Source organism: Vulpes lagopus, chromosome 14 (assembly GCF_018345385.1).
Source record: "Vulpes lagopus strain Blue_001 chromosome 14, ASM1834538v1, whole genome shotgun sequence".
Classification (NCBI taxonomy): Eukaryota; Metazoa; Chordata; class Mammalia; order Carnivora; family Canidae; genus Vulpes; species Vulpes lagopus.
The window spans coordinates 11,832,994-11,854,111 of record NC_054837.1 but is presented as its reverse complement, the minus strand read 5'-3'; the positions used below and the strand labels follow the sequence as shown (position 1 = coordinate 11,854,111).

Sequence of the window (21,118 nt, the reverse complement as noted above, 5' to 3'; positions counted from 1 at the left end):
CCCCCCACCCTCCTCCTCTTCCACCACCCCTAGATCGTTTCCCAGAGTTAGGAGTCTTTATGTTCTGTCTCCCTTCCTGATATTTCCCAACATTTCTTTTCCCTTCCTTTATATTCCCTTTCACTATTTTTTATATTCCCCAAATGAATGAGAACATACACTGTTTGTCCTTCTCTGATTGACTTATTTCACTCAGCATAATACCCTCCAGTTCCATCCACGTTGAACCAAATGGTGGGCATTTGTCGTTTCTAATGGCTGAGTAATATTCCATTGTATACATAAACCACATCTTCTTTATCCATTCATCTTTCGATGGACACCGAGGCTCCTTGCACAGTTTGGCTATTGTGGCCATTGCTGCTAGAAACATCGGGGTGCAGGTGTCCCGACGTTTCATTGCATCTGAATCTTTGGGGTAAATCCCCAACAGTGCAATTGCTGGGTCGTAGGGCAGGTCTATTTTTAACTCTTCGAGGAACCTCCACACAGTTTTCCAGAGTGGCTGCACCAGTTCACATTCCCACCAACAGTGTAAGAGGGTTCCCTTTTCTCTGCATCCTCTCCAACATTTGTGGTTTCCTGCCTTGTTAAGTTTCCCCATTCTCACTGGTGTGAGGTGGTATCTCATTGTGGTTTTGATTTGTATTCCCTGATGGCAAGTGATGCAGAGCATTTTCTCATGTGCATGTTGGCCATGTCCATGTCTTCCTCTGTGAGATTTCTCTTCATGTCTTTTGCCCATTTCATGATTGGATTGTTTGTTTCTTTGGTGTTGAGTTTAATAAGTTCTTTATAGATTTTGGAAACTAGCCCTTTATCTGATATGTCATTTGCAAATATCTTCTCCCATTCTGTAGGTTGTCTTTTAGTTTTGTTGACTGTATCCTTTGCTGTGCAAAAGCTTCTTATCTTGATGAAGTCCCAATAGTTCACTTTTGCTTTTGTTTCTATTGCCTTTGTGGATGTATCTTGCAAGAAGTTACAGTGGCCAAGTTCAAAAAGGGTGTTGCCTGTGTTCTCTTCTATGATTTTGATGGACTCTTGTCTCACATTTAGATCTCTCATCCATTTTGAGTTTATCTTTGTGTATGGTGAAAGAGAGTGGTCCAGTTTCATTCTTCTGCATGTGGATGTCCAATTTTCCCAACACCATTTATTGAAGAGACTGTCTTTCTTCCAATGGATAGTCTTTCCTCCTTTATCGAATATTAGTTGACCATACATTTCAGGGTCCACTTCTGGGTTCTCTATTCTGTTCCATTGATCTATGTGTCTGTTTTTGTGGCAGTACCACACTGTCTTGATGACCACAGCTTTGTAGTACAAACTGAAATCTGGCATTGTGATGCCCCCAGCTAGGTTTTATTTTTTAAAATTCCCCTGGCTATTCGGGGTCTTTTCTGATTCCACACAAATCTTAAGATGATTTGTTCCAACTCTCTGAAGAAAGTCCATGGTATTTTGATAGGGATTGCATTAAATGTAGAAATTGCCCTGGGTAGCATGGACATTTTCACAATATTAATTCTTCCAATCCATGAGCATGGACTATTTTTTCATCTCTTTGTTTCTTCCTCCATTTCTTTCAGAAGTGTTCTGTAGTTTTTAAGGTATAGTTTCTTTACCTCCTTGGTTAAGTTTATTCCTAGGTATCTTATGCTTTTGGGTGCAATTGTACATGGGATAGACTCCTTAATTTCTCTTTCTTCAGTATTATTGTTAGTGTATAGAAATGCCACTGATTTCTAGGCATTGATTTTGTATCCTGCCACACTGCCAAATTACTGTATGAGTGCTAGCAATCTTGGGGTGGAGTCTTTTGGGTTTTCTTTTCTTTTTTTAAGATTTTATTTATTCATTCAGAAGAGACACACACACACACACACAAGGAAGCAACTCCATGCAGGGAGCCTGACATGGGACTCGATCCCGGGACTCCAGGCTCATACCCTGGGCTGAAGGCAGGCACTAAACCGTTGAGCCACCCAGGGATCCCCTCTTTTGGGTTGTCTATGTACAGTATCATGTCATCTGCGAAGAGGGAGAGTTTGACTTCCTCTTTGCCAATTCGAATGTGTTTTATGTCTTTTTGTTGTCTGATTGCTGAGGCTAGGACTTCTAGTACTATGTTGAATAGCAGTGGTGAGAGTGGACATCCGTCATGTTCCTGATCTTAGGGGAAAGGCTCCCAGTGTTTCTTCATTGAGAACGATATTTGCTGTGGGCTTTTTGTAGATTGCTTTAAGATGATGAGGAATGTTCCCTCTACTCCTACACTCTGAAGAGTTTGGATCAGGAATGGATGCTGTATTTTGTCACATACTTTCTCTGCATCTATTGAGAAGATCCTATGGTTTTTGTTTTTTCTCTTGTTGATATGATCTATCACATTGAGTGTTTTACAAGTGTTGAACCAGCCTTGCATCCAGGGCATAAATCCCACTTGTTCATGGTGAATAATCTTCTTAATGTATTGTTGGATCATAATGGCTAGTATCTTGTTGAGAATTTTTGCATCTGTGTTCATAAGGGATATTGGTCTATAATTCTCCTTTTTGGTGGGGTCTTTGTCTGATTTTGGAATCAAGGTGATGCTGGCTTCATAAAACGAGTTTGGAAGGATTCCGTCCAGAATAGCTATTCTATTCTAAATATAAATGTAAATAATATAAATATAGTCTATATTTAAACGTTTGATAGAATTTCCCTGGGAAGAATATAAAAGTTATTGAAGGGAAAGGAGAGAAAATGAGTGAAAATAATAGTGAGGGTGACAAACACGAGAGACACTTAACTCTGGGAAACGAACAAGGGGTAGTGGAAGGGGAAGTGGACAGGGGTTGGGGTTTCTGGGTGATGGGTGCTGAGGGGGCACTTGGCGGGGATGAGCACTGGGTGTTTTGCTGTATTTTGGCAAATTGAACTCCAATAAAAAAAAAATCCTCTGGGAAGCCATCTGGTCCTGGACTTCTGTGACTTGGCAGGTTTTTGATGACTGCCTCGATTTCCTCCCTGGTTATTGGCCGATTCAGGTTTTCTGTTTCTTTCTATTCCAGTTTTGGTAATTTGTGGTTTTCCAGAAATGCATCCATTTCTTCTAAATTTCCTAATTCATTGGCATATAGCTGCTCATAATATGTTTTTAAAATCATTTGTATTTCCTTGGTTTTGGTTGTGATCTCTTCTCTTTCATTCATGGTTTATTAATTTATTAAAAGAGACTTTTTTGTTTTTAATAAGGCTGGCTAATGGTTTATGTATCTTATTAATTCTTTCAAAGAATCAACTCCTGGTTTTGTTGATCTGTTCCACAGTTCTGGTCTCTATTTTATTGAGTTCTGCTTGGATCTTTATTAACTCTCTTCTGCTTGTTGTAGGTTTTATTGGCTGTTGTTTCTCAAGTTCCTTTAGGTTTCCTAATCCTTTAGGTTAGTTTGTGTATTTGAGTTTTTCTAATTTTTTGAGGGATGCTTGTATTGCGATGTATTTCTCTCTTAGGACTGCTTTTGCTGTATCCCAAAGATTTTGAACAGTTGTATCTTCATTTTCATTAGTTTCCATGAATCTTTTTAAATTATTCTCTAATTTTCTGGTTGACCCACTCATCTTTTAGTAGGATGCTCTTTAACCTCCACGTGCTTGTGTTTCTTCCAAATTTTTCTTGTGATTGAGTTCTAGTTTCAAAGCATTGTGGTCTGAAAACATGCAGGGGACAATCCCAATCTTTTGATATCGGTTGAGACCTGATTTGTTACCCAGTATGTGGTCTATTCTGGAGAAAGTTCCATGTAGACTAGAAGAATGTGTATTCAGTTGTGTTCAGATCGAATAATCCAGCATTTCACAAATCTTTTTGACTAGGGAATCCTTTTTTTTATTGGATATCTATTATCATCTGGAATAAAGCTTGTTGAGAAACTCAAGAATAGAGCATGACTCTGAGGTACTCATATTTTTCTATTTTTTATTTTGTTTTGTTGTGGTAAGAACACTTAACATGCCATCTATCCTTTTGACAAATTTTAAGTGTAAAATACATTATTGTTGACTATAGGTACAATGTTGTGTGGCAGATGTCTTGGGCTTATTTATCTTACTTAATTGAACCTTTATGCCTGTTTAATAACTTCCCATTTTCCCTCCCCCCAGCCCCTGTTAATCACCATTCTAGTCTTTGATTATATAAATTTGATGTGTTTTTTTTTATTGGAGTTCAATTTGCCAACATATAGCATAATACACAGTGCTCCTCCTATCAAGTGGCCCCCTCAGTGCCCGTCACCCAGTCACCCCCACCCCCCACCCACCTCCCTTTCCACCACCCCTTGTTTGTTTCCCAGAGTTAGGAGTCTCTCACGTTCTGTCTCCCTCTCTGATATTTCCCACTCATTTTCTCTCTTTTCCCTTTTATTCCCTTTCACTATTTTTTATGGTTATATAAATTTGAATGTCAGAGACCTTATATATGTGGAATTGTGCAGTTCTTGTCTTTATATTCTTAACTGGGGATAATAATATGAACCTCTAATTGAGGGACTTTAGCCAAAAGGCAAGGGGATATGGGTCAACAGTGGGCTCAGAAATCACAGGCATTGATATTACTCAGGAGACACCTTCTGCTACCCTTTCCAAGTTTGCTTCTCTATCTCTGCAACTGAAGTGCCCCTGCCAGGGCAGGGGTTCAGCCTTCAGGCAGTTGGCTTCCTTCACCCTTAACTCTGCCTCTTCTCTTCTTCCAGGCAGATATCTTCTCTGGGGCCATATTTATCAACATGGCCTTGGGTCTTGATCTTTACCTGGCCATCTTTATCTTATTGGCAATCACTGGCCTTTACACAATCACAGGTGAGTCCATACAAATTACTCAGCAAAAGCACAGGAAAAGAGGAGGAAGTAGGAGACATAGCTTCTATTGTGGAAGAGAGATACAGAGATACACCAAGGAAATAGTTTTAGGATTGACTCTTTGCTGAGTCCCAACATTCAGACCCTAACAAGTTATAGGGAGCTTCTGGAAAACTCCAGTGTTGGCTGGAATAGTTAGTGTAGCTTCTTCTAGGAAGTGGGGCAGGGACTGGCCTTCCAGGTTATGGATAGAAGTTGGCTGAGTTGGGAGAATCAAGGAGGGTGCCAGGTGCAGGGACAGTGAAAACAAGGGAATAGAGTCAGGAATGGGCATGGCATAGGGTTAGGTTAGGTTGAGCAAGCAGATGCATTTGGGTGGAGAAGGGTGGTCAATGGGAGGTAGTTGGGGTGTGTGTGGGAGCAATAAGGCCTGGTAGTTTAAATGATTGCTGTAACAAGGCAAAGGAGGGAAGGAAGGAAAGGCAGACAGGTGACTGAGAGGTGTGCTCAGAGGATGTGCAGAGAGAAAGGGGCAAGGAGTGGACAAAGGAGGTAGGCTGACAAGTGGTCCTTGTATGTGAGGTGACATGTATTGTTTCCTCTGCCTGCTTAGGGGGCCTGGCAGCTGTGATTTACACGGACACTTTGCAGACAGCCATCATGCTGGTGGGGTCTCTTATCCTGACTGGGTTTGGTAAGTGGGGCTGGGACAGGCTGAGGAGGCAGGGAGGCAGAGGAAGAAGCCTAGGGAGAAAGAAGCAAATCTATCCTCCCTGCCTGCTACTGGCCCAGGCGGTGAGCTGGGCATCTTCTGCCCACCCCAGGGGAGTGCTTCTAACCTGGATTGACTACTCTAGTGAGTGTGTAAGGGCACCTTCCCCAGCCCTGGAGACCTCAGGCTGGTCCTGGCTCAGGCAATACCTGGTCCCTACTGTTCTCTCTAGATGGACTGAGCCAGTGGTCCCCAGTGTGGGCTTCTGATGTCATGGTCTTCCCTCCACAGAAAAAATGGACAAAAAAAGAGATAAGTCTAAATATCCATCAGGCTAAATATATTCAGATGTTGTATTTTAAACCTCAGATTACATCTTGTCTATATTTGATGTTAAATGTCCCTTTTTAATGAATTGATGATAGTAAGTGGTCATTTTCTTATTTATGTCCTTATTTGACAAAATTAAAAAAAATAGCCAGTCTATGTTGGCGCCTGACCCCAATTTTGAAATTTTGTCTGAAATCCTAAAGACAGGACTGGAGACCCTAGACCTAGAAGTACTTGTTATGGAATAATATATAATGCATTTTGTTTTTCGGAGGGCCCCACTCTGTGTCCTGTGAAGCCTATTATCAACTCTCTATTCTGTTTTCAGGAGCTTCTGTTTGATTTTCCCTAGTGGTAATTGTTTGTGGGAGGGGAATCTGCAGGGCAGAGGGTGGAATGCTTTATTCAAGGATGCACAACAAAGAGGTGGTAGGGTTCCAGACACCTCACCCTTTCTCTGTCCATCCTACCACACTGCTGTGGCCCTGGGTGGTGTGGCTGAGTCTGTGGGTCTCTAGGTCTCCATGCAGGATTTTAAAGGCTGCTGCTGATAGTGAAGGGTGATGGGAAAAACATTTCTGATTCTTCAAAACCAAGGTGTTTCTTTTAATAATTCAAATACTTTTCCTTTTAAAAAAGGTTTGTGATGAAAATACTTCCACAGGTTATTGCTTTGGACACTCACAGTTGCTACCCACCCCGTGTCCCCCCAGCACCCCCTGAAGCCTGGGCAGGGTTAATAATCCCATTCAATGGACAAGAAAACTGAAGCCCAGAATAGGAAAGTGACTTGTTCAAGACCACACAGTGAGGGTGGTTTCTCAGGCATTCTCAGGAATCCCGAATGCAGAGTGGAGAGTTTTAATATGTTTATTGCTGATGTTTTCCAGCTTTTCACGAAGTGGGAGGGTATGATGCCTTCATGACAAAGTACATGCACGCCCTTCCAACTGTGATTACTGATGGAAACTTCACCGTTAAGGAAGAATGCTATACACCAAGAGCTGACTCTTTTCACATTTTCCGAGATCCCATCAGTGGAGATCTGCCATGGCCTGGGCTCATCTTTGGGTTGTCCATCCTTGCCCTGTGGTATTGGTGCACAGATCAGGTACCCATGCTGGATGTGTAGGGTGGATGGGGGTGTTCTCCAGGTCTTTACAGGGACTCTTGTCTGTCTCTATGACTTGTGGTGTTGGGTATAGTAGGGCAGGGTTCATGTAGTTTGGTGTCACTGAGCCCTAGTAACAAGGGGGTACAAGGCCAAGGACCAAGGACATGTGGAACTGAGAATAGCCAGAGGGCATTGAGAGATCTCTGGCCTGCATCCCTTTCTTACTGGCTTGCCTTGGCAGGTCATTGTGCAACGCTGCCTCTCAGCCAAAAACATGTCTCATGTGAAGGCCGGCTGTATCCTGTGTGGGTACATGAAGCTGCTGCCCATGTTCCTTATGGTGATGCCAGGGATGATCAGCCGCATTCTGTACACAGGTGATGCCCTTTGCTGGATTCAGCAGCCCCTCTCACCCACTTTCCGGGTTCTGTGTCACTTCTAAAACCTTGTAGCTCCCTGCTCTTCCTCTTCTGCTGTCTTCTTTTTTTTTCTTGCCACAATTACCAAGTATTATTGTTCTCCCTTTAGGTAGTGAACAACTTGAAGTCACAGAACCTCTGGGGTTGTCTTTCCCGGTTCCTTACACTGACAATTACTTTTTCCCTTTTTGCAAATTCTCTGAAGTCATGATATACCTCCAGCTGTATACAGCTCCTTCCAACTAATATTTGCTAACTTTTTGCTCAGTCTTCCTCAGGCTATGGTAGTGTGTATGATGTCTTTAATGTCAAAGGACCCTGACCAGTCTCTAATTGCTTGATGCTCAGAGCCCTGTTTCTTGGACCATTTCTTTGAAGAGCCCTGAGCCTTGTACTTTGTTATCTAGGGTAATAGCATCTTTCTTGACCCTTTTGTGGCTTCTTCAGCATTGCCATTTGCTTTTTTTTTTTTTGGTCAGCCATCATAGGTCAAAATTGTTTCCTGGAATATGAAATAATGGCAAAAATGGAGCACCATGGAGCGAAACTTTGGTGAGCTCCCAAAATGAAGACAAGACAATGTGGGGGCACTTGCTGCCATTGGCTGTTCATAGTGTTCCTAATAGGTCTCTTACACTCCTAAACTGGCTCATTTGTCATGAGAAAAATAGTCCTAACTGAATAATTTATATTGTAATGGGTATAGCACACATAAAAGTATATCATATAGTGCTATAATGAATCAGTGCTCTAGGGAACAGCACCAAATGATATATCTGTAGTAGATACCTAATAAATGTTTATTGCTTTAATTCTAAAGAAGTTACTAAAATTTTCTCCACGTCTCTAGATTATTTCCGCTTCCCCTCCCAGGCTACTTCTTGTCTCTCTCTACCCCAGATTTTTCACATTTTGGAAGTACTACCTAATAGTCCTCCCACTGGGGAATTCCCTCAGTCATCTGGGTATTCAATCCTACTTGCAAAAAAGCTACTTCAGATAAACCTCAAAATTGGGAGCTAAAGGTCACTGTGATCTTTAGGAGAAACAAGACAATGGTCACTGCTAAATTGTAGGGAGGCCTAGCTAAAGTCTAAACTCTGTGCCCTCTCTCTTCTCACCCTGAGCATTGCTTTGCTTTCCCTCTCCTCTGCCTAAGAATGCTTTTCTCCCTGGTCAGATCTTGGAGATGGGCATACCAGCAAGGCAGGGGCATGGGATAGAAGGGTGCAGCTTGAAGCTGTACTCTCTGTGGAACCAATTCACGGCCTTGGGCAGGAATGTCCTGTTTGAAGCCTTGTTTCAAGAAAGCAAATCTTGAAATGCTGATGTCTGTCAGAACCCGATGTCTGCTTGCTGACATGGCTCTTCATCTTTCCCTAGAAAAAGTTGCCTGCACCGTCCCCTCGGAATGTAAGAAATATTGTGGTACTGAAGTTGGCTGTACCAACATCGCTTACCCGACCTTGGTGGTGGAGCTCATGCCTGATGGTGAGAGTCATCTTGCTGGCAAAGTCTTTCTTTGGAGGCTGATTTGTCTTATACTTTATGTAGATTTCTATGGTCCTCTGAGGAAAAGCAATTTTTGAGCCTGGTGGCCTGGTGGCCTGTATTTGTCTTTTCTAATGGCTGAGTAATATTCCATAAATTCTCGTTCAGTCATCTTACTTATAACCTTATTGATTAAATCCCTGGCAGTAAGTACTCCTTCCTGTTGTTTCTTTTGGGATAAATTTCTCCATCTTGTCATTTTGCCCAGCAAAGAAAAGAAGAAAGAAAGAGAAAACAACATTATAACAATAACAACAACAATAGAACAACAAGAACAAGATACCCCCACTAGATCCTGGGTGTGTTTTGGTCTACTTATTAAGGAAGTTTGAGGCAGTAGATGGATGGGCCACAAGGGGATTTCTCACTACAGAGAATGTGTTATCCTAGGCAATTGAATACTTGTAGTCCAGAGTAGTTAACAGTTTTGGGGTAGACCTATGGGGCTACTGTTCATGTTTCATGTCGAAGGAAAATCTAATTCTGGCTCAAGGGAAGCAAACCTCATTAGGTTAGGTGTCTCAGGAGACTAAAATTTCAAAGGTATTGATCAGGAAAATTTACAATAAACTTATAAAATTTTATTACTGAGAGGTCACCTAGAGACTATCTAGTCAGACATCTTCATTTTATAGTTAGGGAAACTGAGACCTACGGAAGGAAAATGATTTTTTCCAAGCCCACACAGCAACTGGCGGTCTGGCTTGCTTAACTCTGCTCAAGGCTGGAATTGAAGAATTTTTTTTTTTAAACCACAAACTGGATGTGTGACCTTGGGCAAACCATTTTCATTCAAATTCTGTACAAATGGGAGGTAATCGTTAACTATTCTGCTGAGCAGGGCTGCTTATTAATTAAGGTTGCAATTTGAAGAGTCACATGGCTGGTTCTTTTAGAATTCAGGTTTGGATTACACTGAACTATGTGGGAGTGTTTATGTTAGTTCTCTGTCTTTTTTTTTTTTTTTAAGACTTAAAACATTAAAAACAAGATTTACTTATTTTAGAGAAAGAGAGCATGAATGATCAAGGGGAGGGGCAGAGGCAGACAGAATCTCTTTTTTTTGGTATATTTTTTTTATTGGAGTTCGATTTGCCAACATATAGTATAACACCCAGTGCTCATCACGTCAAGTACCCCCCTCAGTGCCCGCCACCCAATCGTCCCAACCCCCCACCCACCTCTCCTTCCATTACCCCTTGTTTGTTTCCCAGAGAGAAAGAGAGAATCTTGAAGCAGATTCCCCGCTGAGCATGAAGCCCAATGCAGGGCTTGATCCCAGGATCCTGAGATCACGATCTGAGGCAAAATCAAGATATCAACTGACTGGGCCACCCACAGGCCACTAAATTTTTTTTTCCGTCTTCCTACCTTGATAGAAGCACGAACTCTTCTCACTCCATTCCAACTGTTCTCTCTTTAAATCTCTGGCTGAATTCGTAGGTTTTCAGGACGATTTGAAAGTTATCTAGGTAATTTGGCGGGGACAAGTGACTTGGGGATCCTACTCTTCCGCCATCGTGCCCCCTCTCCAACAGGCCGCTAAAATTAAAAAAAAAAATTTATTCATGAGACACACACACACACACGCAGAGGCAGAGACATAGGCAGAAGGAGAAGCAGGCTACCTGTAGGGAGCCTGATACAGGACTCAATTTCAGGACCCTGGGATCACGACCTGACAAAGGCAGACACTCAACTACTGAGCCACCCAGGTGCCTAGATTTTCACTTTCTTGAAAACCTCATCTTTTGAATCCTAGTTTGAATCTTTCTGCTATGCCATGAAATTTTTGAGTAAAAGACCTTATAAAAGTCCTCCTAGATGAAACCACACACACCATTACCAACATCACCATTCACCACCACCACCACCACCATTTAATTACAAAGTATTTACTTCATATATATTTTGTCCTTATGTCTTTGTTGACTGCTTTGGGCTCACAATATAATTATTTATTTATTTATTTATTTACTATTTATTTATTTATTTCCATTTTTTTTTCACAATATAATTTAAAGCCACAGTCTATTCCTTAAAATGTCTAGTGTTTCTGAAGAGATAAGTTGGAGAACACGGCATAGTTTCAGAAGGTAAACAAGCCTTGAGTCCTCACAATTCCCTAGTACAAAAGAGCTGAGTTGCTGTTTGTACCACTCAGAACCTCTTTCTCTTTCAGGACTGCGAGGTCTGATGCTGTCAGTCATGTTGGCCTCTCTCATGAGCTCCTTAACCTCCATCTTCAATAGTGCCAGTACCCTCTTCACCATGGACATCTACACCAAGGTCCGAAAGGGAGCATCTGAGAAAGAGCTTATGATTGCAGGAAGGTAAGTGCAGCTTTTTCTTGCTACCTACCATGAAAGTTTGAATGCTCTGCTACCTCTCAAAGTAGAGAAGACTGGTAGATGCTTGGGTAGAATGGGAGTAACTTCTGTGGCCAGTTATATTTGTACTTCAGTAGTATTTAACTTTAAATTGAAGATCATGAAGCATTTCCTGTCTGGAGTAAGATATGACATCAGATATCATCTAATGTAATCCTAGTTTATCAACAAACAAATGAGGCTCATCTTGCCTAAATTCAGGTAGTCTGGACAGTGACAGAGCCAGGACTGGAACTCAGGGCAACTGAGTCCTTGTCCAAGGCCCTTTATATTTCCCTGCATGACCCTTCTCAGCCTTCTACACTGTAGCTCTTCACATGGGCCGTCTTCAAGGCCCAGGTGCCTCTGATGCATTGACCCTTTGGTGCAACATTTTGCATGACTGTTGTGAGGGTCAAGTGATACCGTGCTTGGTAACATGCTTTGTAAAGTCTAAAACACCAGAATATATGAACATTTGTTAAGGCCAAATGGGATAATGGACACAATAGGATACTGAAAGCCAGAAGGTTAATACATGGGTCAGAGGTACTCATAATATTGACTAACCATAGAGCAGATGCTTTGGATAGAGGACTAACCAAAACTCTGCTATGTCTCTTTGTGAGGCTAGGGAAGGTCACCTTCTTCAGAGCAGGTGGATCAAGTCCTTGTGATGTCAAGGGAAAGTTTCACAGTGAGCGTGTGTGTGGGGTATGGGCTTCCACCTCATAGGACTCATCAATAAGATCAGAGAAAAGGAAGGAAAGGGAAAATGATAGGCCATTGTTAGGTGATGAGATATTTGGTACCTAGTGGAAATCTGACAATGCCTGAATCTACTACTTTGCTGTACAGAAAGCAGCACCATCACCCTGACTGGTTTTTTCCTTAGAAAGGACTTTACTGTTTTATCCCCCTGTTATTTATAAGGCTCATGATGCAACACGAGAAGAGAACCATTTTGTTGCTTTGCTCAGGGCTGGCTCCCTTGGCTGTAAGGTTGTTGGGGCTCATACTTTGGTGCATCTCATGATTGCTGTCCTGGGGCCTATCCTTGTCCTAGATGAGCATACAGGAAACAATCTCAGACTTTGCTATGAGAACTATAAAAGCAACCAAGAGGTGAACATAGTATGCAGTAGTTGGGGAAAGACCCTAGAAGAGGGAGACCTGAGCTAAGTCCAAAATAGTGGGTAGGATGGAGGTAAATGGTGGGCAGTGGGAAGGGCATTCCAGAGGGAGAAATATATGAGTGAAAACACTGTTTTTCAGAGGTTAGTTTAAGACTCTTTTGCCTTAAGTTTATGGAAATGAAGCAAGGGAATCGCAGACTTCTTTCTAATTAAGAGCACAAGTGAGAGGATTTTGTAAGGGAACCCTCCAATCTCTTTAAGACTTCAAGTAAAATTCAAGAGGAGATCTGGAAATACTTGATAGTGTCCTTTTCTATCTAGACTGTTCCTTTATAAACTCTTTTGGGCTGTGGCTTTCACTTTATTATGAGGAAGTGGAGGAGAAGGAGAAGAAAATAAAAATTATGGCCTTTACTATTCATTGAGTCCCTACTGTTTCCTAGGTGTTTTACTATAGTTAATCCTTATTCTAAAATTTCAAGGTCAGTCATATTATTCCCAATTTACAGATGGAGAAATTGAGACTCAGAGAGGTTAAGCATGGTATCCTATGTCACACAGAGAAAAGAAAATTTGAATCCAGGACCGTTTGGCTCCCAAATCCATACCCTTGTTCCAATACTCTACTCTTGTCAAAGTGTGGTTCTCTTATGGCAGTGACTGGTTTAGGTTAATCAAGTGCATTTCACTTATTCACAGGCACAGATAACTTTCCCAAAGAGGCAGAATATAGAGGGGAAAAAAAAAAGCCTCAAGAATGAATTTGCTAATTATTTTTCCTTGCTGTGTCACATTACACACACAGACACACACACCATGTATATATAATATATAATAAATGAAATTATATACACACATATAAATACATTTATGTGTATATATTTGCTACACACACACACACTTGATACATAGCAATATATATTTACTCACATAGAGCCATTTATTGACACTGTATTGGGGGGATTTGATTTCAGGTTGTTCATCCTGGTGCTGATAGGTATCAGCATTGCCTGGGTACCCATTGTGCAGTCAGCACAAAGTGGGCAGCTCTTCGATTACATCCAGTCCATTACCAGTTACTTGGGACCACCCATTGCAGCTGTCTTCCTGCTTGCTATTTTCTGCAAGAGAGTCAATGAGCAGGTAAGTATCATTTATGCATGTCCTGAAAAGCCACTTGGATACAGAAATGCCCATTGAATGGGATGGATTCTATTTCCCAGGGATCTCAAGCAGGAATAGATGTACCGCTGAAAGTTTGTATGGGAAAGGCTTTAGGGACTCTCCTGGGTTCATGTTCTTTTGGATTCTCCTCTCCTCCTTGTTGCAGGTTCCAAACTCATTACCAAAAAGTGATGTACATTTTCCATTCTGGGTGATTTTGACCTGATAACATGACAGTATCCAAGAAGTTTATAGCCCCTGGGCAAGCAGCTCCAGAGAAAGTCCTAGCACAGGCTATCTCCAGTGGTTCTGCAGTGAGCTTGGCTTTCCAGCCAGCACTTCCAGCCAGTGAAGGATGAAGTCCTGATGCTCAAGCTGTTTATATGCAAAACAACAGAAAGCAGATAATAATTGAGGGATAAAATTTGCCACAGAACATGAGAAGGGATTCACAGAAAGACTATATTAGAATGGGCTGAAACTGAGGGGGAAGAGAGGGTATTCAAAGCAGAGAGAACAGTACTGGCACTCAGGGGCAGAAATGCAAGGATAAGGGTGAGGGTGAGGGTCCTGAAAGGCATCTCATCTGGCTTGAAAGGGAGTTTGTGTGTATGGAAAATGGAAAACATGCTAAAAGGGCAAGTTAAAGTTGAACTAGGAGTAGCTTTTTTGAAAGCCAGGTTGAAGAGTTTGGGTTTTCATTTGGGGTGCTGTTACAGGTTTTGAAACACCATAAAAAGGATGCCTTTGGATATGCCTTCTGACTGGGGTGTTGCTCAGCTGTCTTTGTATCAAACCACCTACATTCTCGAGGAAGGATGAGATAGAATGGGGGTGCTGACTATGTATTTTATTGTCTAAGCAGTATAAATGATGACAATTTTTGGTTAGAGACAGCTCCTTTCTCCTAGTAGGACAGAAACAAATATATGCTTGGGAAGTAGTTCACTGGAGTGACCCAACTTTGAAGTGCAAGATTACATGTGACTCTCTTCATTCAACATTTACCATTAGGGACATAGTCCAGATTTGCTGGTAACACAAAACTGCACACACAGATAAATGCCCTTGAGAGATCAGAATTAAACCTGCAAGTGATCATGATGGGTTAGAGAAATGGGCACACTCTTAGGATATCTCTCTCTCTCTCTTTTTTTTTTAAATTTATTTATTTATTATAGACAGAGAGAGACAGACAGAGAGAGAGAGAGAGAGAGAGAGAGAGAGAGAGGCAGAGGGAGAAGCCGGCTCCATGCCCGGAGCCCGATGCGGGACTCGATCCCAGGACTCCAGGATCGCGCCCTGGGCCAAAGGCAGGCGCCAAACCACTGAGCCACCCAGGGATCCCTTCTTAGGATATATGTCAATAGGGATTGGCAGAAGCTGAAATTTCTAAAATAGAAGTTAGTGAAATGTGGCTAGAAACCCAGCTGGTTTTTGTTGTGGACTAAAAACACACTCAATTCAACAAAGCACTGGGGTATTCAAAAAATAAGTCTGAGAGTTGAGATAGAGTGTAGTGGTTCTCAACTGGGGGTGATTTTGCCCTTCCCCCAGGGGACTTTTGGTGATGTCTGGCAACATTTTTGATTGCTATGATTCAGAATATGCTACTAGTATCTAGTGGGTGGAGGCCAGGGATGCTGCTAAACATTCTACAATAACCAGGACAGCTCCCTCCCTGCTCACCCCCCACCCTCAAAAGAGCCCAAATACCACAATGCTGAGGTTGAGAAGCCTTTGCCTAGACTAGAGTCTCTGGAGAGTAGCACGTAGAGACTGCAAAGTGATTCTCAGGACTGGTCAGGTATGTTGCGTGATGAAGGGTTACTCTAAGGCTTGAGGAAAATGTCAAAATTTCTCAGATTTTTCAAGAGCCTCTTGAGAATAAAATCGAAGGAACAGGAAGAGGCTAATTGCCAAAAGAGAATGAAAGCTTTATAGCAGATTTTATCAATACTATTTTTTTCCTTAGTCATAAAATTTCATTTTATTTTATTTTTTATTGGAGTTCAATTTGCCAACATGTAGCATAACACCCAGTGCTCATCCTATCAAGTGTCCCCCTCAGTGCCCATCACCCAGTCACCCCCAGCCCCTGCCCACCTCCCTTTCCACTACCCCTTGAGTGTTTCCCAGAGTTAGGAGTCTCTCATGTTCTGTCTCCCTTTCTGATATTTCCCACTCATTTTTCTCCTTTCCCCTTTATTCCCTTTCACTATTTTTTTATATTCCCCAAATGAATGAGACCATATAATGTTTGTCCTTCTCCGATTGACTTATTTCTTTTTTTTTTAAATTAATTTTTATTGGTGTTCAATTTACCAACATACAGAAAAACACCCAGTGCTCATCCCGTCAAGTGTCCGCCTCAGTGCCTGTCACCCATTCCCCTCCACCCCCCGCCCTCTTCCCCATCCACCACCCCTAGTTCGTTTCCCAGAGTTAGGAGTCTTTATGTTCTGTCTCCCTTCCTGGTATTTCCCAACATTTCTTTTCCCTTCCTTTATATTCCCTTTCACTATTATTTATATTCCCCAAATGAATGAGAACATACACTGTTTGTCCTTCTCCGATTGACTTATTTCACTCAGCATAATACCCTCCATAAAAGGACCATTATGTCACTGGTCCTTTTAAAAAGTGGCCTCTAGATTCAGACCTGGTTCTCTAGATGTGGACTGACCAAAAGGAAGCAAGAAGGAAGTAAGGAGGGAGGGGAAAGAAGGAAAGAAGGGATTAAAAAAAAACTGAAAAAATTGTACTCCAGTATTTTTAGTTTCTTAAAGGCTTTCCATATTTTTAATATGCAAACCCAAAACTTAATATAAAGACACATAGTATAATTTTATGTTCTCAAATTAAAAACAGTGACTTTGGATCTTTAGGAGAGGCTAATGAAAAAAGTAATACTTATGTTTTTTTAAATAAATTTATTTTTTATTGTTGTTCAATTTGTCAACATACAGAATAACACCCAGTGCTCATCCCGTCAAGTGCCCACCTCAGCACCTGCCACCCAGTCACGCCCATGTACTTATGTTTTGATGGAAACATTCCTTTCTCTTCCATCCTCAAAAGACCCAATTCAATTTTCAGTGTCTTCAAGGAATACAATTACTTCCCAGATACTTAGGTTACATCTGAATGTGTCTAAATCTGGACACATTCAGTAATTAGAGGGAGGAGATTCAAATTATTGGTGGTGATAATAGCTAGAGGGAGGAGATTCAAATTATTTTTTAAAATTAAGGGGAGTTTTTGGAATTAAGACTTTGGGTTGACATTTGATACCAAGTATTAGACACTGTACTCCATTATATTATGAATCTCATTTTATGACCGAGGTATCATGTCACTGAAACATGATAAACACACCCGCTAAATGCCTGGGCTGGACACCACGTTCCTAGTCATATTCTGAATGCCAAGTTCTAGCTTTAGAAGACCTAAAGCTATCATTTGTCTCATTTTTATTCATTTGCCTTTTCCCACTCCCCCTGCCCCAGAAACGCCTAGCTGTTTCATGTGTTTGGTGTTAATTAATTCAGGATTTTTTTCACAGGGAGCCTTTTGGGGACTGATCATAGGATTTCTGATTGGGGTGTCCCGTATGGTGACTGAATTTGCCTATGGAACTGGGAGCTGCATGCAGCCCAGCAACTGTCCCACGATTATCTGTGGAGTGCACTACCTATACTTTGCCATCATCCTCTTTGTCATTTCTGTCGTCATCATCCTGGTTGTCTCTCTCTTCACCAAGCCAATTCCAGATGTGCATGTGAGTATCCATTTTGGGGATGTGTCCTGCCCTTGTTTCATGCTCATGCTGCAACACCCACATTGTTGTCCTTTGCTCAATTAGATATCTCACACTAACATGACTACAACAGTCCATGCTTGAGATTGGTTTTACATAGAAAAACACAAGCAGAAAATATGGTGTGCCAGCAAAGCAATATCAAGCATGTGTCTTCAGCAAGAGTCCTCATAGTAGTACATATTTTGGTCCAGAAGCTGTTCTCTGGATCCTGCTCCCCAAGAGACAGCACAGGTGCAAGGGAATGAATCACATGGATAAGCACAAGAGTTAGTCTGGCTTACATGCTCATGTCTCAAATAGGAACTTAGATTTCTTCTAGCAGTTCCATGGCATAACTTCCACGGGTCCCAACAAGGGACATACTTAATTACAAAAATTACCACACCCAGGGAATTTGAAGTCTGATATACCATTAATGTTTCCCCCAATTAACCCTTCAAACAACTTTCAGTATAATTTGATAAATTTCAAACAATATCAAAGTCTAATTGATTAAAGACTCCAGAAATGGCAATTACTATTTTTAAACTCTAGATGTCACCCTTGGTTTAGGATTTATTCATAGCTCCCCCAGTGCAGATGAAGATTTCCAGTTATAGGTCATTTTTTACCATAAGCAGTATTATCTGGTAATCCAACATAGCTAATGTTTTACCTTTTCCAGGCTTCCAAGGAACAGAGCTAGAGTTAACCCAAGATCATATTAACCCATAAAGAAAGAGAAAGGACTTTGTTAACTTTTTACTCATGCATACACAAATATAGGGATTTATGGAATCCCTAAGAGACCTTCAACCTCATTGCCAAATTTTCAAAACTATGACTAATCTTAATGTCAAACAGACTGTTTTTATAGCAGAAGAACCACCATTATGTTTATTGGCTGAATCTGTCAATAGCTTTATTTGCACTGTATTAACTGATTCCTGATGTCTCAGTGTTTGCAAGTATTGCAGCTCAAACACATTTAGCTCCATGTCTTCTTGAAGTAGAGAAGCAAGGTAGTCACCAAAGAGGGCATAGTTGGAATGAATACATTTCATTGACTTTCAGACTTCTTCAAATTTCTGGTTTCATTTCCAAGAAACTGTGTCTTCAGCTCTATTCTATTCGAATATGACTCATGATTCTACAGTTTATCTGCTTATAATGTGACAAACACATAGTACAAAACTCTGCTCTTAAACTACTGATCTGGACAAATAGGTGTTTAGTCTTCTTTCTTAGCACCAGGGCTAAAAGGAACAAACTTGGTTATCATATGTAAGAAGAGTTCATTAATTTGACAAACATTTCTTTATTCAAGGCAGGCTCTTAGTCTCTGAATATTATAAGGGTTTGTATATCCATGCATATAATTTACACTGAAGTGCTCAACTTATTTAGAGATAATGTGGATGGAAACTGTTATCTATGTTTTTGTTGGTACTGAGAGACCACAGTACCTCCTTTTTTGTTGTTGTTTTCGTTTCTTAATGAGTTTCATTCAGCAAACACTGGCCAAATGAATGCCTTAAATGGAGCACCTCCAATGTTCACTGTGTTCAAGAGCAATAACTAGCCATCCACTGACACCTTCCAGGAAGTGATGCACCTTTTCCTTTCTTGATAAACATCTTTTTATTCTCTCAACTTCTGGTCCAATATGCTATTTGGATCTTTCTGCTAACCTGTTTTGCTTTCTCCACAGCTCTACCGCCTGTGTTGGAGCCTACGCAACAGCAAAGAGGAGCGTATTGACTTGGATGCTGGAGAGGAGGACATCCAAGAAACCCCAGAGGAGACCCTTGATATAGGTGATTTGTGATTTGGAGCCTATCCCAAGCCCTAAAAAGTTACCCTTCCAACAGCAAGACCACCTTACTGAAGTTTTTGCAAAATGCCTACATCAAAGCTCAGATCTCTCTTTTAGGAGTAAGGAGTGAAGTGGGAGATGAGATGGATAAGTGGGTTTTGGGAAGTTCACTCTGAGGCCTGGTCAAGGGGAAGAGAAAGGTGCAGAATCACAGCAGCCTCCTTATACCCCATAGTTCACAGTGTGCAGTAAGTATGAGTCGGGTATTTGCCACCCTGACTTGATTTGGGAGCATGGCCAGGGAGAAGGGAAGAGTCAGAGCCTGTGAACTGAAAGTAGATGGAACCTGAGCAATGGTGAGTCTAGTGACATCAGGAGGAGAGGTGAGAGGCTCTTGGGGATCTTATCCCCACATAGGATTTAGAAAATAAATTTTCTCTGAAGTTCAGTAAGATAATGCTTAGTGAGGATCCAGAGATTTATCCTGATCATGGAAAAAACTTTCCTCAGCTTGTGTGTTGGAACCCTTTCTTCTTATATTTGGAGCACACATGGATGATGGTTGTGGAGGCATGTGGTGTGCAGAGGTGTGGGAGCGTAAGGTCATGTGTGGTTTCATCTGGTGCCAGGCCAGAGGTCTCATCATTCCATCTTAAGGAGAGCACAGATGCAGCAGAACAAGTTCTGAGAATGGCCATCAGAAATGTCATAGAATCCTAGCTCTGGAAAGGGCCCTAGAGAGCTTTTGGTCTTATGCCCTTATTTTACAGACTCGTAAATTGAGGTCCAGGAAGGGAGAGGCTTTGCCTATTATCCCATCTTTGAAACAATCTGCTTTGGTCTCTAAAGACTTCTTAGTTCTGAAACCTGTGACTTTGCATGTACTGGAAGGAACCTGGAACCATAGGCAGTTGACGATGTTGTTGAAAAGATATACCTTCCTGCTTCCTTGGAGCAGGGAGGCAGGAACATGCTACTTGCTTCTCCTACTTCCAAAAGTGCCTTCACATTAAGTGAGAATATCAAAGATTTAAAAGGGACATAGATGGGAAGTCTTTTGAATGTTTTAATGTGGATGAAGAGATTAATTCTGTAGCAGAGGGCAGATTTAAGACTGGGTGGAATTTTATTTTATTTTATTTTATTTATTTATTTTTATTTTTATATGATTATCCAGTTGTGCTAGGACCATTTTTATTTTATTTTAATCCCAGTATAGTTAACATACAGTTACATTAGTTTTAGACATATAGTATAGTGATTTAACAATTCTGTATATTACTCAGTGCTCATCAAGATAAATGTGATCTTTTTAAATTTTTATTTATTTATTTATTATTATTATTTTTATTAGAGTTCAGTTTGCCAACATGTAGCATAACACCCAGTGCTCATCCCATCAAGTGCCCCCCTCAGTGCCCATCACCCAGTCATCCCCACCCCCCGCCCACCTCCCTTTCCACCACCCCTTGTTCGTTTCCCAGAGTTAGGAGTCTCTCATGTTCTGTCTCTCTCTCTCTCTCTGATATTTCCCACTCATTTTCTCTCCTTTCCCCTTTATTCCCTTTCACTATTTTTTATATTCCCCAAATGAATGAGACCATATAATGTTTGTCCTTTTCCAATTGACTTATTTCACTCAGCATCATACCCTCCAGTTCCATCCATGTCAAAGCAAATGGTGGGTATTTGTCATTTCTTTTATTTTATTAAATTAATTTTTTATTGGTGTTCAATTTACCAACACACAGAATAACACCCAGTGCCCATCCCATCAAGTGTCCCCTCAGTGCCCGTCACCCACCCACCCCCACCCCCCGCCCTCCTCCTCCTCCGCCACCCCCAGTTCGCTTCCCA

At 41.4% G+C, this 21,118-nt stretch overlaps 1 protein-coding gene across 1 annotated transcript in view; it reads left to right on the top strand.

Annotated features, from left to right (window-relative positions):
• SLC5A1 (solute carrier family 5 member 1) overlaps positions 1-21,118 on the top strand; it is a 74,849-nt gene that overhangs the window by 44,580 nt on the left and 9,151 nt on the right. The window contains exons 6-14 of the mRNA XM_041729491.1: positions 4,743-4,848; positions 5,462-5,542; positions 6,781-7,001; positions 7,246-7,381; positions 8,807-8,914; positions 11,157-11,307; positions 13,454-13,622; positions 17,209-17,424; positions 19,157-19,262. Coding sequence (XP_041585425.1) covers positions 4,743-4,848; positions 5,462-5,542; positions 6,781-7,001; positions 7,246-7,381; positions 8,807-8,914; positions 11,157-11,307; positions 13,454-13,622; positions 17,209-17,424; positions 19,157-19,262 — 1,294 coding nt within the window. The remainder of the gene's footprint in view (positions 1-4,742; positions 4,849-5,461; positions 5,543-6,780; positions 7,002-7,245; positions 7,382-8,806; positions 8,915-11,156; positions 11,308-13,453; positions 13,623-17,208; positions 17,425-19,156; positions 19,263-21,118) is intronic.